The sequence below is a fragment of the Orbicella franksi genome, chromosome 2, assembly GCF_964199315.1.
Source record: "Orbicella franksi chromosome 2, jaOrbFran1.1, whole genome shotgun sequence".
Taxonomy (NCBI): domain Eukaryota; kingdom Metazoa; phylum Cnidaria; class Anthozoa; order Scleractinia; family Merulinidae; genus Orbicella; species Orbicella franksi.
Window position 1 is genome coordinate 15,852,012 of NC_138146.1, and position 20,948 is coordinate 15,872,959.

A 20,948-nucleotide genomic window follows, 5' to 3' on the forward strand; every position below is an offset into this window, starting at 1 on the left:
GGTCTAGCTGTGGTTTTCCGCAAACAAAATAAATTTTAATGTCGTGTAGAAGATGTTTTCGTTGTCACGCCCCTCGACCGCCGTCGAAGATTTAGGAACACTTAAACTCGTTAACTTGTCGTCTTCGTTTCCACACCGCAATCCAAGCGGTAAATGTGTGTTAAATGCTGGCTGCACTGACAATTGAAGACTCGACAGACAGACAGTTTCCTTCTTCAAACATTTGCTCGGGTTAAATTCGCAACAATCATTTTATCAGCGCTTTATTTAGCCGTGTGTCGCTGACGTACAGGCTGAGGAAGCTCGATCACTTTAATTTTCAATTATTTAATGTCATTCATATGCAGTAAATTTTAATCTAATGTGTGAAAAGCTGAGTTACTGGAAGCGTACAGTTCTTTATAAAGCATGTCTCGACATTTCATGTTACATTTTATAATATTTACATAAAGTGCATTCTGGCGTATCTCGGACACAAAAACTTCGCCTTGGAAGCGAGATTCGTTCTTTTGAAGAGCCTTTTACTTGAAATGGAAACCTAGCAAACGATATCATACATAACCCCGTAAAAAATCAACGGGTTAATATACCGTATAGGCTGTCGTTTCGTTTCGTTTTACTTGTGTCAACTTCTCGTCAAATTGTTTACTTTGCGAAAAAAGTGAACCAAGAACTGAATAACGCAGCTCAATGCAGAGCATTAAATCGCCCTAGGGATTTGGTCGGCGAATTAACAATTAAAAACGTCTAGAAAAAATGGTTTGTTCTATCTCCCTGCTGCAGGCAAATAGAACAAATTTCTGTCACACTCTTTAAATAGTCTTCACGCAGTCCGTCTTGTGTTTGAAGTCACATTTTCTTTCTTTCTCTCCTTATTTCGCACGATGGGTGACCTTTCTTGAACGTGATTTTGTGCTCGCCAGCTGCGTGCAAGCAGCATTCTAAACGAAGAGGTTCAGTTACAGTTCAAATTTTTCTTCCTCGACGAGGACATGTCGTCGGCTTTTCTTGCTATCTCTTCGGCTTCTCCAGATGATGTGCACGATTTTTAGCAATAGCAGAAACGAAGTGCTACCTAGCAATGCAGCATTGAAAATCGAATTTCTCTTGTCTTTATCCCAGAACTCCATGAACGTTCCCGTGAAGCCAACAATCATGGGCGCGTAAGGCGTGACGGTGTACAGCGTAAACTCCCAAAAAACAAAATTGTCCAAACAGAACCAAAAGAGAATCGTAGAAGCGAGCCCGGCGAGCACTATAGTGCAAGCTATGTCGTCTTCTACTTCGGCTGTGTACTTAAGGACAATTGCGGTTTGTTGGAAGGCATTGAAAAGCGCCCAGGACGCATACAGGCCGATACCGTTAATTACAAGCACCTCCATTGCTATCTGGTCTCCGGTTGGAAACCTATTCATCGCGAAACGTAGGATGTTAAGTCGATAGTACACAATCGCCAGAGCCACGAACAGTGATGTAGCTATCCCTGCAACACATCCTAGAGCAATGTTGATGAGATCTTCGCCCCACATCATCACCCAAGCGAGCGTGAAGCCGAACGCTAGCAAGTTAAAGACGAAGAAGAACGGCGTCAGAACCTTAGGGCCGTGCTGTCGACACATCAAGATGAGGGCGTAGAGAAGCCAAAGAAACTGCCATACGAGGACGGCTGTCCAAGTCCAAAACGTCCATTCGGCAGGGGTTATTTCCACGGGATACTTTTCAAAGATCTGCAGAGTGCGATTGTAGATGTAGAAGTCCAAGATGCTCTCATCTGCATACTGGCCGAAGTAGAAAAACACGGCGGCTCCGGCGAAGACGAGAAACGCGGCGATCGTAAGGAAAATAACGGCACAACGATTCATGTTACACGACATGACAGTTTTAACGCTTCGATGCGCTGGTACCACGAATTTCAAATGTCCGTTTGGCGAGAGAAAAGAAACTAACGGACACGTGTAGTGATGTGTGAACACATTTCTAATACTGGGCGTCACAGCGCTGAACTCCTTAAACTTTTATTTGCTTCAACAATATCATATGCAAATTTCTAAAGGACTTCACGCGATTGTGCGAGAAAAACATTGTCACAAAAACACGGCTTCTGATTGGCTGAGGATTTGATTATGTACCAGGTGCTCCTGACAGGGCGCCAATTCTAAAAGTAGTCAATTATCAAACAGAAAATCGTAAACAAAAGCAGTTTTTAGACTGATGAGCGCAAGACAGAGGCTATTAAGTTAATTGCTTATTCGCGTTTTCAAACATATTCAGCGTGAAATGGTGGGCAGAGTTTTAATAGAAAGACTATAAGGTCCTGCTAAAACAAAGAGGAAAAATTAACAGACCAGAAACAATACAATCCAGCTGTTTAAGACTATGACGCATTTTTCAGAACTTAAACTGATTATGCAGATTGCAGTAATTGTTCCTTTTCCTTTCAAGAAATATGCTTTCCAATCACTAGATATTTTTTTGAAAAATTCAATGCATTTTACAAGCAGGTTTATTTGTTGTTATAATCTTGACAAGATGTGCGTCTTTTTTTAAAGTTCCAACAACCTCCAAAATGTCACCATTGCTTTTTGTATATTTGCTTTAATTATTTCAGGTGAATGTCGGATGCATTTTTTGTTGTTGTTTTTGTTCCAGCAATATTAGCCTCTGTCGCAGACGCTATACATCGTTAAATTTCCATCTGGGATGCTAGTTTAGCATTATTTGCCGATCATTTCGTTGATATTTCATGTAAAATGTGGTCATATAGGAAGGGAAGTAGTTAGTTTACCTGTAACTACAGTAGCGGTACCACCTGCCAATTAAGATTTGAATCTCGTGCACCAAAAAAGTTGTCGCGATCGACAGCAATGCTGCAGAAAGCCAACTCTTCGCCTAGTCTAACTAATAAGTTTTCCATTTTGAAATGGTAGGGGAGCTTTGTCGCTGATAAATTAGAATAGCATCGACAAGTTTATTCAGTTCACCAGCTTTAAAGGAGAGTTGTAGACAAGTACTGAGTGACACGGGCGATAATTCTTTCATCGGAACAATTCTTGTCAAATTAGCTTCCATATCACCCGGGCCAGTCAACTTCGTCGTAATTTTGACTTCTCATGTCTGCACGATCTTTTTCGCTGTCACTGGATTGACGTTTCTAGTAACCCACCATGAAAGCAGATGCTGACCAAAGGGGCTGCAGCTTTCTCGGAGCCGATTTGCGCCGGATAACAAGCTCTGCCATTCTCTTCCACAGAGTCTCCGATTCTTCTAAACGAAAAAATAAAGTGAATCAGTTGTACACCTTATTCCAAAATGGCAGCCAATTTATTATTCTTTTGCTTGCAAGTTAATTAGCCCTCTTTACCTCGTCAAAATGTACAAAATACAAAAGAATTTTGAAGTGAAAATGAGGCAAAAGGGCTAATGAAGATGTAAACAAAAGAATAATAAATTGGCCGCCATTTTGGAATAAGGTGTATACGATGCATTTTCTTAAAATATTCAAATTTGCCCTACGTAAATTAATATCTAATTCAGAATTAAATTAAAAGCGTGATTGGCAGATAAAAAAAATGTTTACTCACAAGAATTGCAGACCATTGCAGTCTTCAAAACTTTAAAGCTTGATTTCAAACAAAGAGTAGTTATTCACTAGCATTATTTTTTTTTTCACATACACAAGCCTCTGAGCAGAGGACAGAAGTCTCAAACCGTTTGTTTCTTTCTGTTTTAATTTGAGCGTTTTGACGCGCACATCTAAACAAATCAGGCATTTAGGAAAAAAATCCAAACGTGTTGTAAAGTGCTTCATTTGCCGGTGTTTCTTCAGAACACGTCACTGGGAACACATTGTAAAATTTGTGAGTAAAAAGCTATATGTAAAAACGGAAAGAGACCTTTTTGTGAAATCGAAACATAAACTGCTACCATTGTTTTATGATCCACAAAAAACGTCTGTACTCATTGCATGCCTATGGCTTGCTGGCTCGTTCTAATTGATCAGTGGTTACCACCCGGAAATTCCAAGGGACGGTGTGACATTCTGAGGAATATGGGAGTGAAGGTTTGAGAATGTTTTGATGTCTGTTCGTGAAAAAAACACGGTCAGTTAACAACATTACGTAGAAATGACAGTCTGGAAAGCACTTGAGACTCCACAGCTTGGAGTAGGTAGGTAAAACATGCGCGTTTAACTTGCCACGAGCGATGCGTCCTTCCGTGGTCGCGAAAGGGGCATGCGACTGAGTCGCTTCATCAGTGACGCTCCTTCGGAGTTCTTTGACCTCATTTTGTTATTTAACTTATTCAGCTATCTACAACTTCCATGGAGACGGTTCGCATAAACTCAAACTCCAGCTTGGTGAGACTGTTCAAATCTTAGAAGAGAGTTCAGGTAGGTGTTTTGGTTTCCATTACCAAAAGTGGATCGAAAGTAGGTTTGATTTATGTACACAGAAAAATTTGCACAAAGAATTCACACAGTAGCGACTCAGCGACTCGATAATTGACTATTCTTAAGTGTTGAACGGGTGTACAAAAAGACAAAATATCGGGGTTTTAATGAAAAAAGCATAAAGAGTCATCAGACTTTTTGCTTACATGTACTTCTTTCATGAGTGGTGGGGGGGGGGGGGGGGGGCGGAGAGGATGGAGGAAGTAACCTGGAACCTAGTTGTGTTTTGGGCAATGAGAATGGGAGGTATAGTAGGTATAGCAATTACAATTTATAGTTGAAAGCCATTAATTTGGTCGCCAATGAGCCACAAAAATCTGGCTGTGTTAATGGGGTGGCTTTTTTTAAAGGGGTTTTATAAATAAGAAAATGACTGACTGAGCTTTTGTTCAGGTCAGAATACAGTGGCTGTAAATAATGGTAATAGGACTGAGTGGAGTCCAATTTGGTCTGTAATCACATGAGTGATTAACAAAATCGGACAACCGCGAAGCGGGTGTCCAATTTGTTAATCACGAGTGTGATTACAGACTGAATTGAACGACACTATGTCCTGTTACCAATTAATCATAACAATTACAATTTCCCACAAAAGCAAAAATGCATTTGAAAAAGAGCGTGTAAAAGTTATTTTTAAATATCATAATTAAAAATATGGAGAATAGCTTGCAAAATGGCTGTTAAGTTTCTTTCAAACAAGTCACCAGAGACTAGACCTCCACAATTTTACAAAGACAGTCTCTTGAATTGGTTACGATAGTGATTGTAATCAATGTTGTGATTGGTGGATTTAGTGGTGAGGACTTAAAATTATTGGCTCATGTAACTGTCCGATTACAGGTGTCCAATTACAGCCAGATGTCCAATTACACTGTCCGATTACAGCTTTGCAGATTAATTAGAGCAAAATACAGCAGTTTATGCACCAATCACATTTGAGGAAATTGTAATTGTTATGATTATAATAATAATAATAATAATAATAATAATAATAATAATAATAATAATAAAATTATAAAATGATTATTAACTTTTTTCAGGATGGTTTCGAGGGTTTTCTTTGAGGAACAAAGCCGTCAAGGTCTGTATGAAATTACAAGAACAGACAAAGTACAGTTAAACATAAATGTTTACATGTAGACAGGACTGTAGTAATTACCTTCTACATGTAAGCAGTTAACATTGAAAATATTTTCCTGAGTAGTGAATATATCAGTGAGATTATAATTTCATTTCCTTTAAATTTCAGGGTATATTTCCAGTGTCATATATCTATATTAAGGATGCCAACAAAGAAGAGTCCTCAAGGCATGTTATTTATTAAGCAGTTCAGTAATGTAATCTGGTAGTTTGATCTGCTCAATAACCAAAATGACCATAATTAGTTTACCAACAGTAATATTGGGAATTCATTTGATACCATTGTAACTATAGTGGGGCTCCAGCCGGTGGCCCGAAGGGCTGCCAAGCGGAGCCCCATACTCATGGGAACGGGTGAATTGCTTTTCTCATGGTAAAAGTGCTAGTGGTATTGCTTCTGGGCACACATGCATGATGACGATGGCGACAATGACATTGCACAACATGGTGGCCATATTCCAGACATGCAGCCTTGGTTTATAGCATACATCTTTGACATAGGACATCCATGTTATGCTCAATTGACACCTGTCAAAACGAGGTATCTGCTGACCAATATTACATGACTATATTGTTGGCTCAAGTTTAGAGTGCATCAAGGTCACATGTTTTTTCAAAGTTGACCTCTGACCAAGTTCTGGATTTTTAATTGGATCACAGGCTCAAGCCAGGTTAACTTGTTGTAATCAGGGTTAGGTTGTTCAGAAGCGGGTTAATGCTAACCAAAGTATAAACTTTTCAGTAGGTCAAACAATATAAACAGAAAACCTCTCCAAAAAGTTAAAAAAACTTAAATCAAAAATACTTGCTTATCCTGGGTTAGCTTAACCAGGCTTTTAACAACCCAGCCCAGGAGCTCAGCATTTAGGCTTGGCTAAATCTATATATTATTAATATTGTTGAAATGTCAACTGATGAAAAGTTATAGGTACTGACCCTAAGAGTACAGTATAAGTGCTGTAAAGAGCAGGTAATTGTTGCCAGTCATCTTCATTAGAAATTATAATTTTCACAATGGTTTAGTACAGTGTATGCAATTAAAAACATTTTGATCTTGATGATTTTCAATTTCCCTACCCTGACTGGAGGATAAAATTTCAAGCCATGCCCAGAAAACAGGATCTTGGTACCTCTGAGCCCTGGCTTCTTTTCAAAATTTCCACCAAGCACCCCCTTCCTTTTTATTGGGTGCCCCGGGACTAAGTGTACCACATGACGTCTTTGGACAGTCAATTTGATGGCAGAATTCCTGGTAAATTTATGACAACTACACTTAGCAAAGAACTTTGACAATTGTTTTTTTTTTAGTGGGAGGGTAGGTGTCTTTAAGGAAGAAGCTTTGGTTGAAGAACTGACATCTGTCCTTAGAGAATGGGGAGCCATGTGGAAACAAGTCTATTTGGTATGTCTTTTATGTTGTTATGAGGCTCTCATAGGTTAAAACTCCAACATGCCACATGGCATTGAAAAAGGGTGATATGTGGGAGCTGATAATATGACAACCAATCCAAAACTTGCAACATGAGAAAGTTTGAATTCAGATTGAGAACATCCATTTAGCCCCCTAAAAGGACTCTATTACATGTATGCCTCTCAGTTGGACTGAAATTCATGAATTGTTGAATTCTGCCATGTTTTAGTTACTTAAAATTAAATGATGAACTAAAAGTACAACTTGTAGTATGTAGAAAATTCCTTTATTCATAGATCGTAATTTTCTACTGATGAGTAACCAATGATATATATTTTCTTAACTTTGGAATCACATATAACAGGGTTATTTTTCCTAAAAAGAGACCCTTCTAAACAAACTAGCTAGAATTTTATTGCTCAAATCATAATTATTCAGGATGAAAAATGTGCAAACTGTTCTCCCACCGATTGACCATGAATGTATTACCTGAAATATTAATTAGTAAATATTAATTAATATAATTATACCTCCAGGATATGCAGAGAACATGAAAACCCATGCTAGCCATGATGAGCCTAATTGTGTCTTTCGTGAATGTGCTAATATCAAGTTTCCTTTTATCGTAATTGCAGAAGAGAGAAGATAGCCTTTTTCATAATGTGAAGGATCTGATGTTGGAACTAATGGACTGGCGAAGGCAAATCTTAGCTAAAGCACTTCCAGGGGTATGTAGCCAATTTCCAGATATCAGTATATCAGCTTCTTAATGGCATTTAAAGTAACGTTACCATAAATCATTGGCTGGAGTACATAACTCAGAAAAATAGTTTTAAAAGATGGTTCTCGTTGATCAATTTTTCTTCGGTCACCATGCTCATCTTAGTACGAAATCTCTTATTACACATGTAAGGTGCGCATTAAATCAGTGATGACGACAATTAAAGAGAAATGTATTGGCTTGCGCAACATATGTGTACAACTTTTAACCTTCATTTAGCCGCCACTCTTGCTGGGCCACACCTGACTAAAGCACAAGACTAGCTGGAGGATTAAAGACTAACACATGTTTTTTTCTGATTTGTGTTGTTTTTTTTCCAATTCTCTTCAGGATCAGTTAAAACAACTGAAGCAGAGAGTTACCCAAACAATAGATTATGGAAACAGGTATGTACATGTACATGTGTGTACTTATTCCAGTACAACTAATAAACAATTAGATTATTTGCTCTTGATTTCTATGAGGTGATAGTTGATGAGGCCAAAGGCAGAATCAGCTATCCCTTCACAGAAATCAAGAGCAAATAATCTAATTGTTTTAGTAGAATTCTAACTGAAATAAACCGTTTGAAATATTATTTTTCTATATAATTAAACTTCACGCTTTAACAAAGCCACACAGACTGAATTGTCATTGGAAATTTACAGTTGTTTACACGTGTGCACTTGTTTTTTCAATAATTTCAAGTTTTTAAAGTCACTGTTAGCAACCTTCTTTTAGTCTTCTCAGGAATTTAATTATCCATTTGCATCTAAAAGTTCCTCCAAAATCTCGGGAAAACAAAAAACAGTTGCCATTTTGTAAACAACGACAGCCACTGCACTCTAATGGCTGATAGTGTACGAGTAGCGCAGCCAATCAGATTACAGCATTTGCATTTCTATACCTGGTAGAATTCTACTAACAGTATTTAGCGAAAGGTGAAGAGTTGGTGAAGGTACATGTGTGGTGGGGAGCAGGAATCATGATGCAGTTGTTGTGTTGTGTTAAAGATCCAGTCAGTCACATACAATTCTATTTCAGCAGTTAAGAAATTAAGGTATATCCCTTCTTTTGCAGGACATTAGGTTTGGATCTTGTTGTGCGTGATCCTGAGGGTAACGTCATCAATCCTGATTCAACAGGGGCTATTCAACTTTACAGAAGGGTAAGGCCAGCTAAATATTAATACTGTACCATTGCTATGATCATTGTAATATTTTTTAGTCCCGTTTGTATACTAGGTAATTAAATGATTTTGAGTGCACTTTAAATAAGCACAAAATCAAGTAAAGTTTTCAATCACTTAAAAATGTGAATGAGCCCATAGGGCATGTAGTCTTTGAAAAATTTATGAGTACTTTATTTCAACTTTGCGCACTCAATTTCAACTTTCTGCACTGTTTGGTATTAATTGACATGTTCTTAAGCAAATCAGCATGCTGATAGGTTTGCATGCATATTATAAAGTTAGTTACAAGACGTGACCTTGGTCTAAGAAGCACTCCTTGTTTAACCTTGATCAACAGTTTGCATTTGGAGGCAAACATCAGTTAGACTAGTAGACTTCTGCTACATGTCATGCAGTCATTGGTCAAAATTTAAATGAGGTTAAATATACTTATTTAACTTAGTTAAATATTAAGAATATTTAACTTGGCACCCAACCTCCAGGTGCGACTCAGGCGTGAACATACATTTGTTGCCCTATTGGCATTTCACAACTCTTCGGCTTCCATTTATTGGAAACGTTGTGACAATATTAGCCAGGTCAACACTATGCTATGCTATGCTTCATGGGTTATGTTATTTTCGTGGCATAAACAAATCAACCATAATTATAATTTATTAGCTCTTTACCAATAATGTGCACTGTAATTCTCCTACTTGTAATTGAAGTATTAAAGAGCAATATGGCCGTGTTTAATCCATAACTCTACATTGACTTACAGAACTAACAGTGATGTGGTTTTAATTTTCAGCATGTCAGTACTTCAAACAGAATAAAGACAACGGTAAGACTTGAAAAGCTGTATTTGCTTTGATAAATTCATAACTGTAAATTAAACAAGTTCACGAAGAAAAAGGGAAACAGAAATTATTTAATTGTAGATCTCCTTACATGGTTGTCTTGAATCCATAACAATTTCCCCGTGCTATTTTTTTATCCCTTGCATTGTTTTCACTGTAATTAAACCGAATGTTCAATTCGACTGGGAATAGTGTTTGTGCCCATGAACAAGGTTGAATAGCTTATCCAACTAGAGTTTCATGTGTAGCTATAAGGTTATTTATTTATTTATTTATTCCTCCAATTCCTAGCTAATACATAGATATGTAAATATAACGTAAAGAAAGTAAATAGTAACTGATAGTGCTTTGTAAGGAAGAAAAAAAACGCATAAAACAGATATTACATGTACATCACTTAAATTGAATTACATTGTATATTGGAAGGAGAGGAGAGGGGCACATCTAGATAAACTAATTTTGTGCCCGTTAAAGTTATGTATAACTTGAGATTATTAATAAAAAGAAAAAGAAAAAAAAGAAAAAAAAAAAAAGAAGAGGAAAAATGACAAAATAGCTCAGAAAGTTATAAAGAGATAATGTTTTGCTATAAGGTTAATGATTTCATGAGCTTATAAGTATAGAGAAGGGAAGAAAACTGTCATATTTTAAATAAAGACCTTTTGTTGTTCAATTTATTCCATTAAAGTGATATAAGACCTCCATAAGTGAGTGTTTTAACTGTAAATTTGTTGAGGGGAGACCATTTTCTATAGCAGGTGTATGAAAGGGTTAACTTTTCTACCATAGTCAAGTGAATAGTGTTTGTGGAGGCAGCGTGGCCGAGTGGTTTAGGGTGCTGGTGTTGTAATCAGGAGGTCCCGGGTTCAAGGCTTCCACCCTGCCACTATTGGGATTTGTTTCTCGGTAGTCCCGAGTTCAAATCCTCGGTCACGCTTTGTAAATGGCCAGCTGGTCTGCCTCCTGCCAGTTGGGATTTTTAACTACGTTACATTTATTTGAAATATTTGTTTTCTTTGTTTCAGTGGCATGCCTGTAAACTAGCTAAGTTTAGTGCTTGTATAGCTAAGTGCAGGACCACTTTATATAAGATTTTCATTTCCATTTTTTTCCATTTTTTACCAAAACTGTTGATATAGTAAATGGTTTGAACCCAGGAGTATCAGTAGTTCGTATAGTGTGATCGTCCGAGTGAGGGTAGTCCTGAAAAGAACTGTTGTTGGTGACTGACGTTTCAACAACCTGAGCAGAAGTCATCTTCATAGTCAAGTGAATAGTGTTTTTCAGTCGATGATGTTATAAGTCTGATCCATTGAACCTGATTGGTCAGTTTAGCCATGATGGTATTGGCTGAAAGACTCATCTAAAGTTTGTTGTCAGTCATTGGTGGGTTTCAATCCATCTATTGTTAGCCAAATTGGTCAGTTTTTGGTCTGTGTATTGTTAAGTCGGTCTGTTAGAAGTCCGCGTGTCAGTTTCGTTTCTGTCATGGAGAAGTCATTTGTAAGGTGCCGGTAGTTGTTGACATCTGTTAAGAGGCGTTTGTTCTAGGTTAGCTTTCCAGAGTCAGTTGTTGAAAATAATTTGTACTGTAGGTTAAGCACTGAGCAGAGTCCTAGTCAATGTTGTGGTTTGTCAGTTGATGATGTACAGCATTGTGATTGTTGGCATCACCATTTCTCATGGCTCGTTTGTGTTCAGTCAGTCTCGTGTTAAGGTTTCTGCCAGTCTCACCAATGTAGGAAGCCTGGCAGTCAGAGCTTTATTTTGATCTTGTAAACTGCTCCCTGTCTGTTGTTAGGTTCATCTCTGTCTTTCACATTTGTCAGTAAGTGTTGTAATGTAGTTGTAGGTTTGTGGGCTACATGAATGTTTTAGGGTTGTAGAATCTGTGAGATGGTCTCAGAAGTGCCCTTAATGTAAGGTATAGTCACTGTAGTAACAGGTGTTGGGTTCCTGTTCGTAGCGTCAGCTTCAGTAGGTCGGTAAATGTGTCGTCTAAAAAAGTCAGCGTTGTAGTTGTTTTTGTGGAAAACACGTTCAAGGTATCTGTTTTCGTCACATAAGCTGTCCAGTGTGTCACCAACTAGTTGCGCTCGTCTCGTCAAAGTCTTTATAGTCGTGGCTTTGTGTGAAGTCGGGTTGTAGGATGATTTGTCAGGTAATCTGTTGGTATGTGTCAGTTTTCTGTACACTGTCGTTCGCAGTTCATTGTTGTCGCGGCTTACCAAACAGTTTAGAAAAGGAAGGACACTATTTACCTGACTCTGAAGATGACTTCCGCTCAGGTTGTCAAAACGTTAGTCACCGACAACAGTTCTTTTCAGAACTACCCTCACCCAGACGATCACACCATACGAAAAACTGTTGAACTTGTATAAATGGTTAAGGGATTGGACCTTGGCTAGTCCCCCTATAAAACTCTGCTCAATGCCTCCCCTTCTATTTCCCCCTACAGGGCTGTCGTTAAGGGCTGTAACCCATAACACCTGTTATGGCTGAGTATGCTTGATTTTCCCTTGATGCTACAGGTGAAATTGTCTGTTTTTGAAAGAATTCACCCACAAAGTAACAAGTTTGCTACAGGTGTGGAGAACAAGGGTACAAGGCGAGGTGACTCAAAACTTAGTGACAGCCCTGCCCTAGGGAGGAGGGTTACTTGAATATCCAGGACCACTTTGTATTAGTGCGCAGGCACTAAATTAATGCTCTGGCACAATGTATGATCATGCCCTTTGCCTCTAAGAATTATGGTATTTGTGATTATTAAGACTGAAGAATATATTAATGAGTGGGTATTGATAGAGATTGGAGAAGTGATTTTTACTTAATACTAATTAAACAATTGTTTCTCATATTGAATAAATGTGATTTTTGTACTTCAAATTTTTAGTCACGAACTGAAACGCCCAAGAAAGAGGTTGCATTTTACACAGCTTACAGTGTTTATGCCTTCATAAAGGCTGTTGTATGCAATGTCACTGATGACTCTCAGCTGTTCCTCTCCCTTTATGATGCAAAAGAGGAGCACTTTATCAGGTATTAACCCCATTCAGCACCAAACTTTCAGTAGTGTCCTGTATCAAGCTGTGTGCACAGTTAGAAATGAGTAGTTCATAAGCTGTGTATAATTATTGTACTTTGAATTTTGAAGACCACAAGTCAGAGAAGTACAACCAGGTGCTCTTCCTCTTCACCAGTAATTAAAATTATGACTTATTAATGCAAAAGCTTTCTAGATGTGTTTGATAGTTATGCATTAAACATGCACAGCTTGCTTTATGAAGCTGGCCCTTAAGTGAATAGTTAGTACCATACGCCCATTATGTTGCTAATAATCTACAGCTATTAACCCGTCTGCATGTGCTGCATTTCTAATTGTATAATGCTATCGGATAGTACCATAAGCTTGCCCATAAATTATGTGCCTAGGGATGCTAGTTGTTACATAACTCTCTGCATGCAGTGCATACCTGTAATGCAATTTCCTTGTACAGTGGGCCTGTAATGCCAGCAAAGGTCTTCAGCTACATAGCCCTCTGTATGCAATGTATACCTATAACACCATGTTATTACCTTGTACCACAAGTCTGTAATGCATGCAAAGGACTACAGCAACATAGAACTCTGCATGTATTGTACCTGTATTAATATTACCTAGTGCCATGGTTTGTCATACGTACAAAGTACTGCTAACAGCTACATAGTCCTTTGCACATATTATATGCCTGTCACATTTTTTCTACACTATACATGTAGGTCTGAAATGCATGCAAAGGACTACAGCTACTCATTGGCCTCTTCATGCATTGTGCAACTATAACACTGTTCCTTAGCACCATAGAGCTGACTGGCATGCAATATGTAAATGAATTTACTCGTAGAATAGAGTTGACCAAATTTTGATATTGTTATTAATAATCATGTTTCTTTCGATTGTCTGGTTAGTGAACAGTACCTGGTTTCTTTGGATAAGGCAGGAACACCAAAAGATCAAGAGAGATTTAACAACCTCACAGTCCTGTTTACAGTAAGGATATTCATATTTTAGTCAGACAGATAAGTGATTGTTATCATTCGATGCATCATCTGGGATCATCTTACTTTTTGATTACTGCATGTATGTATACAAGAAGGAAATGCTTTGATGTAAACCACTGAACAAAATAATAATTATTATTAGTGTTGAACTTTATTTTCTTTTTTTCTTCAGGACTTGGGAGCAAAGGACCTGAAACGAGAACAGGTTTACATGGTCTGCCAGATTGTCAGAGTTGGTCAGTCTTTGCTTTTTATTAATAAAAATAGATGTAATTCACTTTAATTTAATGTATTACATGTATGGTGAAGTTTGATTAATGTTCTATGTTCTCACAATTTTTTGCCCCAAATTTTGAGTAAATGGAAGAACCTTCATAAGCAAAAATCTGATTGATATCCCAATTTCTTATGGATATAAATTAACAATTGAAGGATTTCGTTAAAAAAGGGTGTATATAGCATTTTGGGCCGATTTTTATTTTTTGCAGGGTCGAGCTAATTTTTGGCAGACTGACTTGTTTTGACATGAAAAGCATTGTTGCGTATTTGTTTTTGTTGATTTGTGCTTTGTTTTCAAGAAATAACGTATGGAAAAAACCTCAGTTTTCCAAGGGTATCTTTTGGAGATCTTTTGTTGAATAAAAAACAAAAGAAACCTTTTGTTTTGCTAAACGATGAAGTCACCGAAGCGTGGCATTTGCCGCTAGTTTTATCATTCATATAATTACACTATTCTCTTACTGTTGCTTTGTTAGCGCAACTGAATAAGATGGTGAATGGGCCGGATTCGAATTTGTTTTGTTGTGACATGGGTTCAATATGAGGTCGGTCGATTTTTTTTTTCTGGTCTATTTCTCTACTTCTTTCTAAAATAAAAAAGTAACCATTTTAGTTTGTGTGGCGTCGAAATCCACCTTCGAAGGATTCGCTCCAAAAGATGCCGCTTGGAAAACTGAGTGTTTTTGCCTATGTTATTTCTCGAAAACAAAGTGCAAATCAACAAAAACAATTACGCAATGATACTTTTCATGTCAAAACAAGTCAGTCTGCCAAAAATTAGCTTGATCCTGCTAAAAATAGAAATCGGCCCAAAATGCTACCTACGCTCTTTTTGCACGAAAGCCTTCAATTGTACAAGACAGTATATACATGCACTTATGTGTAGCTAAGATGTATCTTTTAATGACATTGAATAATTTATGTTGGAATCACTACCAAAGCAGTTTTGATGTGTGTAGCTGGTGAAACTTCATATCATGCTATCTACTTCTTTGATTATTTTAGTTGACATTTTCATACTATCTTTGTTGCTTGGATTAGAACAGAAGAAATTGCATTAAGAGACTGAGAGATCTATTTCTTCATTTCAGGGCGTATGGACATCAGGGAGACAGATACCAAAAGGCTCACTCACAATTTGAGAAGACCATTTGGTATTGGATGTAAGTGATAAAAGGCTCACTGAACCCTTTATGGAGAGGGGAATTTCTATTTTATCTGGGATGGGAAGTCTAAACAGAAATTTAAATTAAAAGTTACAAGAGTTCAGAATACTCTATTGTAGCAAGAAAGGCAGTTTTCAATATCTGAACCCACAGTGTATAAGGACTGTTTGTGGGAATTGTTTTGGAAATCGACATTGAAATAGGAAGTGGGGGAGGAATGGAATAAATTTTGAAACTGTGCCACCTCTTTTGACCAGGATGGTGGTTACAATTATTATGAAAACTGTTCTGCTGAAAACTGATACTTAAACAAATGTTTCATTTTAGTGTTGTACATTGGAGACTTGTTCAATGGCACTGCTCAGTACGATGAAGAAAAGGAACATTTCCTGAATCTTCTTCCGTAAGCAATTACTCACTCATAGGCCTACTAATTGTTGTAAAATTTGGATAAACTTAACTGATTAATGATCAATGTATGTATTTCAGAATTGTCCAAAATACGAGGTTACTCCTGATATACAGCACCCCTTGCACACACTTTTGTAGCGAACAGTTCTATAGTTTCAACCATCCTGACAAAACCCTGTTTACATTAAGAAATTGGATTAATTCAACTTAGATGTGAATGTCGATAGATTATTACAGTGTGCGTCCATTAAGAAGAATAGAACTCTGTATAGGTTTGTACCAGAATGCTCTATTTGTGATCTCTTTGACATATGTTGCAATCCACGAACTTCTTGTACATGTACACCTCCAACTTCTTCTCATCAAGGGCAGGTGCTTACTTGATTTTATTACATTGTAAGTGATCAGTTCCAATTGTATGTACCACCATGTTTCCTAAATTCGAAAGGTTGTCACTTAAAAAAGCTCCAACAGTATAAATTCCCAGTCGAAGTAACGTACAATTCTTGGTAAAATAAAATCTGTACTTAACTGTGAACATCCAAAATTCAACGAGACAATAATTTACACGTGTGTTTGGAACAATACTTTACAGACTTCCTGATAACCAGTCATTTTCATTCAACTCTTGGATAAGGCGGATGATTTCTCAGCCACAGGAAGGGCTGAAGGGACAAGGTACTAGGTGCAATTTTGTGAGGAATTAATTGTATAATTGAAGGGGTGAGTGCAAAACCATGCTAAGTGACGATTTGGGTGAAAAAAAAAATTTTCGCGAAAGGGCTTGAATTTTTGCATGCGGTCTTCAATGTAATAGAAAAACGTGGTCCTGTATTTTTGTCGCTGGTTTTTGCTTCGTTTATAAAGACGCCGCTAGGAAAACCGAGTGGTTTTTCTGCATACGCAATATCTCGAAAACGAAGCGAAGCTTAGCGGAAAAACTACGGGACATTGTTAAACATACCTAAACAAAACTGTATGGGAAATTTGGAGCGTTTTCGACAAAGTTCACTTTTGATTAAAATACCTAGCGCCCTTTTCCCGCCGAGGTCTTCAAATAAACGAAGCCGGGCCTTTGTTATGATAAACAGAGCCGACCCTTTGTTATAATAGCCAAGCCAAGCCTTTGTTATAAGTTGAAGTCTCGCCTCGGTTTATTATAACAAAGGATCGGCCCGCCGCGACCGCAAGGACTTTGATTTTACTTAGAAACCAGCAAAATGTCAATTTCACGCAACTTATATAAGCTCAAATTTATTGATTTCAGGTCAAAAGTGGTTAAAACGTTGACTCATGTTAACGCGCGACGGCAAGGATGTTGATTTCTCTTAGAGAGCAGCAAAATGTCAATTTCACGCAATGTAAAAGCTCAAAAATGTCGATTTCAGGTCAAAAAAGGTTTAAATGTTGATTTCATGTTAACCCGTGACGGGAAGGTTGTTGATTTCACTTAGAAAACAGCAAAATGTTGATTTCACGCAACGTATAAGCTCAAAAATGTTGATTTCAGGTCTAAATAGGTCAAAATGCTGATTTCACGTTAACACGTGATGGCAAGGATGTTGATTTCACTTAGAAAACAGCAAAATGTTAATTTCACGCAGCGTATAAGCTCAAAAATGTTGATTTCAGGTCTAAATAGGTCAAAATGCTGATTTCACGTTAGCGCTTGACGGCAAGGATGTTGATTTCACTTAGAAAACAGAAAAATGTTGATTTAACGCAGCGTATAAGCTCAAAAATGTCGATTTCAGGTCTAAATAGGTAAAAATGTTGATTTCACGTAACGCGTGACGGCAAGGATGTTGATTTCACTTAGAAAACAGCAAAATGTTAATTTCACGCAACGTATAAGCTCAAAAATGTTGATTTCAGGTTTAAATAGGTAAAATATGGCGGCCGGAAAATAGTGTTAACATCTGGAACTTACTTTGGTTATCTGGGACAATGACTATCTGCACTGAACAAATAAACATCAAATAAGCACTTTTCCAAATACAGCAACGTCTTAAATGGCTAAAAATCACGAGATAAATACATATTTTTCGACCAACACGATCGTAGCTTTATGTCACGCACCGCCTAATAGTTTAACAAATTAACCCTTCTGCGCAACGTACGGGTCTCCATACATCTGCATGTCCGCTGATCCCAGAAGTTCAAAACACTACAAATCATGCCGATATGAAATAAAATCAAAGCAACCTGGATCACAGATCTATGTTACAATCGATCGCTACTTGTTGGCCATTATTATCTTTAAATGAAAAAAGCCGAAACAATCTAGTTACCAGTTCGAGAAATGCGAGCAGAACGTGATCGCAATGCATGCCGGGAAGGCTCTTTACACCTCGTGCGCGGGAAAACATGGCGGTCGATACAAGACAAATTTTATCACTCAAAAACCAGTTCTCGCTTTCCAAACTTTGACACTAGCAACGCTTGGCAAATGGGCCACAACTCACGAGAGGGTATTTTTCTTGGGCAAGAACTGCTCTTGGACTTTGCTGCCTGGCTCGATCTGACTTCGAACGCCGATAACACGATTACGGTATATCAGCTACCTTCGAAGTTTCAGAACACATTTTGATTCTTTAAAACGTGCTGATGACTTACGGGTTTATCGAGGCTTTATGATGCCTCTCAACCACCAGGCAGGCACACAAGGTACTTTAACACAATGCTTAAGATATTAGTTGACAGAGCTCTAATGCGGCACATCTCTTTTTAGTTCGATGGTATTTCGTTTGCCGCTCGATCGATTCACGTGTTGTGCTCACGTCACAATAGCCGATGTAAACAACCTGTTCCCAGATTTCCGCTCTATATATGCTGTGAGATTTGATTTTGACTTCATACACTATAAACAGTCTGCCTGTTTGCTGTTCAACAAATAAACTCCTAAAGACATAGCTAGGAAAAGCCAAGTATTTTTGCATACGTTATAACTCGAAAACGAAGAAAAAACCAGCGACAAAAATACAGGGCCGCGTTTTTCTATTACATTGAAGACCACATGCAAAAATTCAAGCCCTTTCGCGAAAATTTTTTTTTTCACCCAAATCGTCACTTAGCATGGTTTTGCACTCACCCCTTCAATTGTGCACATGGTTACAGAGCTAGCAAGAGAGAGAAATACTTTGTTTTTCCAAAATGAGCATTGTAAAGTAGTTTCACCCCCTCCATCCCTCTTCCCAAGCATAAAATAAGTTTAGTCAAATTCTCTTAACAGAGAATCAGAACTTTTGTGAAGTGTAGAGATGTATAAGTTTGTATCAATGTATACATGTATTTATCTTTGTTATCATGACTCATAGATAAGTGGATTTAAATAAAAGACGGAAAGAAGGTTTAAACTGGCCACATCTTTTGTAGTCTCTCTACTGAAAGTTGATCTGTATCTGCTGTAGATATATTGACCTATTCTTGTTCAATCTATGCTATTGTTAATTTCCCATGATATCTGGCTAGGCCTTACTAGGCCTTACTTGCATGTTTTGTGATACCTTTGAATGTTTTGTCCATTTTAGGAATCTGTATATCACTGAAACTTATTTCAGGAGATGTCGAACAGGTGAGATCTATGTGATCATATATTAATAGCAGGATCTTCCCAGTTTTAGTAGCCAATAACAGTAAGGTCTATGGGTTACCAATGGAATGCTGTGAACAAGTAAAAGGATGTTACTATTAGACAGTATAACTGAAAAAACAAACAAACAAACAAACAAACAACAACAAAAACTTTTATTTCAACCCAGAGTTAGAAATAGTTTATTACAATGTCATAGATAAAAATATGATAAGGGTGCTGGCAACCCAAAATAAGGTAGGGAGTAGTTTTAGTATATTTTGGTCTACAGTTGTTGTTGTTTTCCTCAGTTTTTGCAGGGATCAAGGTTTTCCCCTCTCTTTACCATGCTACAGTAAGCACTTAATGACTGGCCCCTCGGGAGACAGTGAGTTTTGTTTCCCCGAGACCCTCAATGTTCCCCAAGGTGAAGCCGAGGGGAACATTGAGGGTCTCGGGGAAACAAAACTCACTGTTTCCCGAGGGGCCAGTCATTAAAGTGCACCTAACCCCCAAAATTTTTTTCGCTAAAACGAATCTCCTTGTTATTTGAAATAGTTCTGCGAAAAAATTTTTGGATTCCGTTAAATCCTTGATTTTCTGTGCCCTGACGAAATCTCGAAAATAGCTCCAAAACACCGCCATTTTGTTTCACGACCGAGTTTGAGGAGAATGGGCCTAGCGGCTCTTGTGACGTCTACCCAGGAAGGTTGGTTATCTCATTTCCTCTCATCTCCTTCAGGATGGTGCAATACACATTCGAAAAGTGCGCAGAAACGCCTTCCAGAGGTGCTATCGGCTGTTGCAGCAATATTCCAGATTTAAAGAAAGATATACTGTACAATTAACTGACGATGATCGGCTAATGGTGCAACAAAGACGTAAACGATGGTTGATTTTGTCGAACCGAAACAAGCGAACTGAATCTGTGAGAACCATTGAAGAACTCTCACTGGAATTTGTTCCGCAGACTTTCAAACGCTATTTTCATAAATTTTCTGCTTAAAGCTAATCAGCAATTTGTAGAAATACTACCTACAACCTATATCTTCCAATCCTGCAGTATTTGTAACATACAAAGTTGTGTGATCCGATCATGATCAAGAAGCGTTATACTGATATGTAAATAGATCGCAACTGTACGCCGCTAACCAACACTTATTTCTCTTTCGATTTAGATAAAAGTCGAAGATTAATCCTTTAGAATTACATGATAACAAAATTGTTAGACTCACAGAGTTTTTCGAAGGTTTGGAAATCAGCAGTGCGACAAAGATTCTGTGATATAGCGTCAAAAATATGACTGTGTAACATGTGCGGACCGCTTAGGGAACACATCCTTTTCGCTTATCCGACGAATTTCGCTGCAAACTTTGAGAACAATTTACATTGGTTATTTGGAGTTACGACTTAAAACGTGTGACAATGTGAAATCGGTAATTGTATGAAATGTTTCCTTCCGCCTTGCTTCCCGCAGCTTCAAAAATACAGGTCCAAACAATACGATTTTCAATCGATCGAAGCCAATGTTTTGGAGGTCATCAAGTCTCAAAAACTGCGACACGTACATCACTCTTATAAACATGAAGCATTCAACTGAAAGTAAAACACAAGCTGGATTTAACAGAACAATCACACCTTGATAAAGTACATTCTCGCTAAGGACAAATGTAAACGGGCTATAAACA

At 37.8% G+C, this 20,948-nt stretch overlaps 2 protein-coding genes across 2 annotated transcripts in view; one reads left to right on the plus strand and one right to left on the minus strand.

The window, feature by feature from the left end:
* LOC145478236 (uncharacterized) overlaps positions 1-2,484 on the minus strand; it is an 18,137-nt gene extending 15,653 nt beyond the window's left edge. Inside the window, exon 1 of the mRNA XM_081456180.1 lies at positions 1-2,484. This exon is cut by the window's left edge and continues 779 nt beyond it. Coding sequence (XP_081312306.1) covers positions 960-1,874 — 915 coding nt within the window. The 5' untranslated portion in view covers positions 1,875-2,484 and the 3' untranslated portion in view covers positions 1-959.
* Positions 2,485-3,998: 1,514 nt separating this feature from the next.
* The window catches only part of LOC145478239 (dedicator of cytokinesis protein 1-like), a 69,484-nt gene continuing 52,534 nt past the window's right edge, over positions 3,999-20,948 (plus strand). Inside the window, exons 1-16 of the mRNA XM_081456184.1 lie at positions 3,999-4,167; positions 4,307-4,390; positions 5,491-5,531; positions 5,700-5,758; positions 6,899-6,992; positions 7,637-7,729; positions 8,113-8,168; positions 8,842-8,929; positions 9,744-9,776; positions 12,686-12,831; positions 13,741-13,822; positions 14,006-14,069; positions 15,204-15,275; positions 15,606-15,681; positions 16,285-16,367; positions 19,220-19,263. Of these exons, the coding sequence (XP_081312310.1) occupies positions 4,125-4,167; positions 4,307-4,390; positions 5,491-5,531; positions 5,700-5,758; positions 6,899-6,992; positions 7,637-7,729; positions 8,113-8,168; positions 8,842-8,929; positions 9,744-9,776; positions 12,686-12,831; positions 13,741-13,822; positions 14,006-14,069; positions 15,204-15,275; positions 15,606-15,681; positions 16,285-16,367; positions 19,220-19,263 (1,158 nt within the window). The 5' untranslated portion in view covers positions 3,999-4,124. The remainder of the gene's footprint in view (positions 4,168-4,306; positions 4,391-5,490; positions 5,532-5,699; positions 5,759-6,898; positions 6,993-7,636; positions 7,730-8,112; positions 8,169-8,841; positions 8,930-9,743; positions 9,777-12,685; positions 12,832-13,740; positions 13,823-14,005; positions 14,070-15,203; positions 15,276-15,605; positions 15,682-16,284; positions 16,368-19,219; positions 19,264-20,948) is intronic.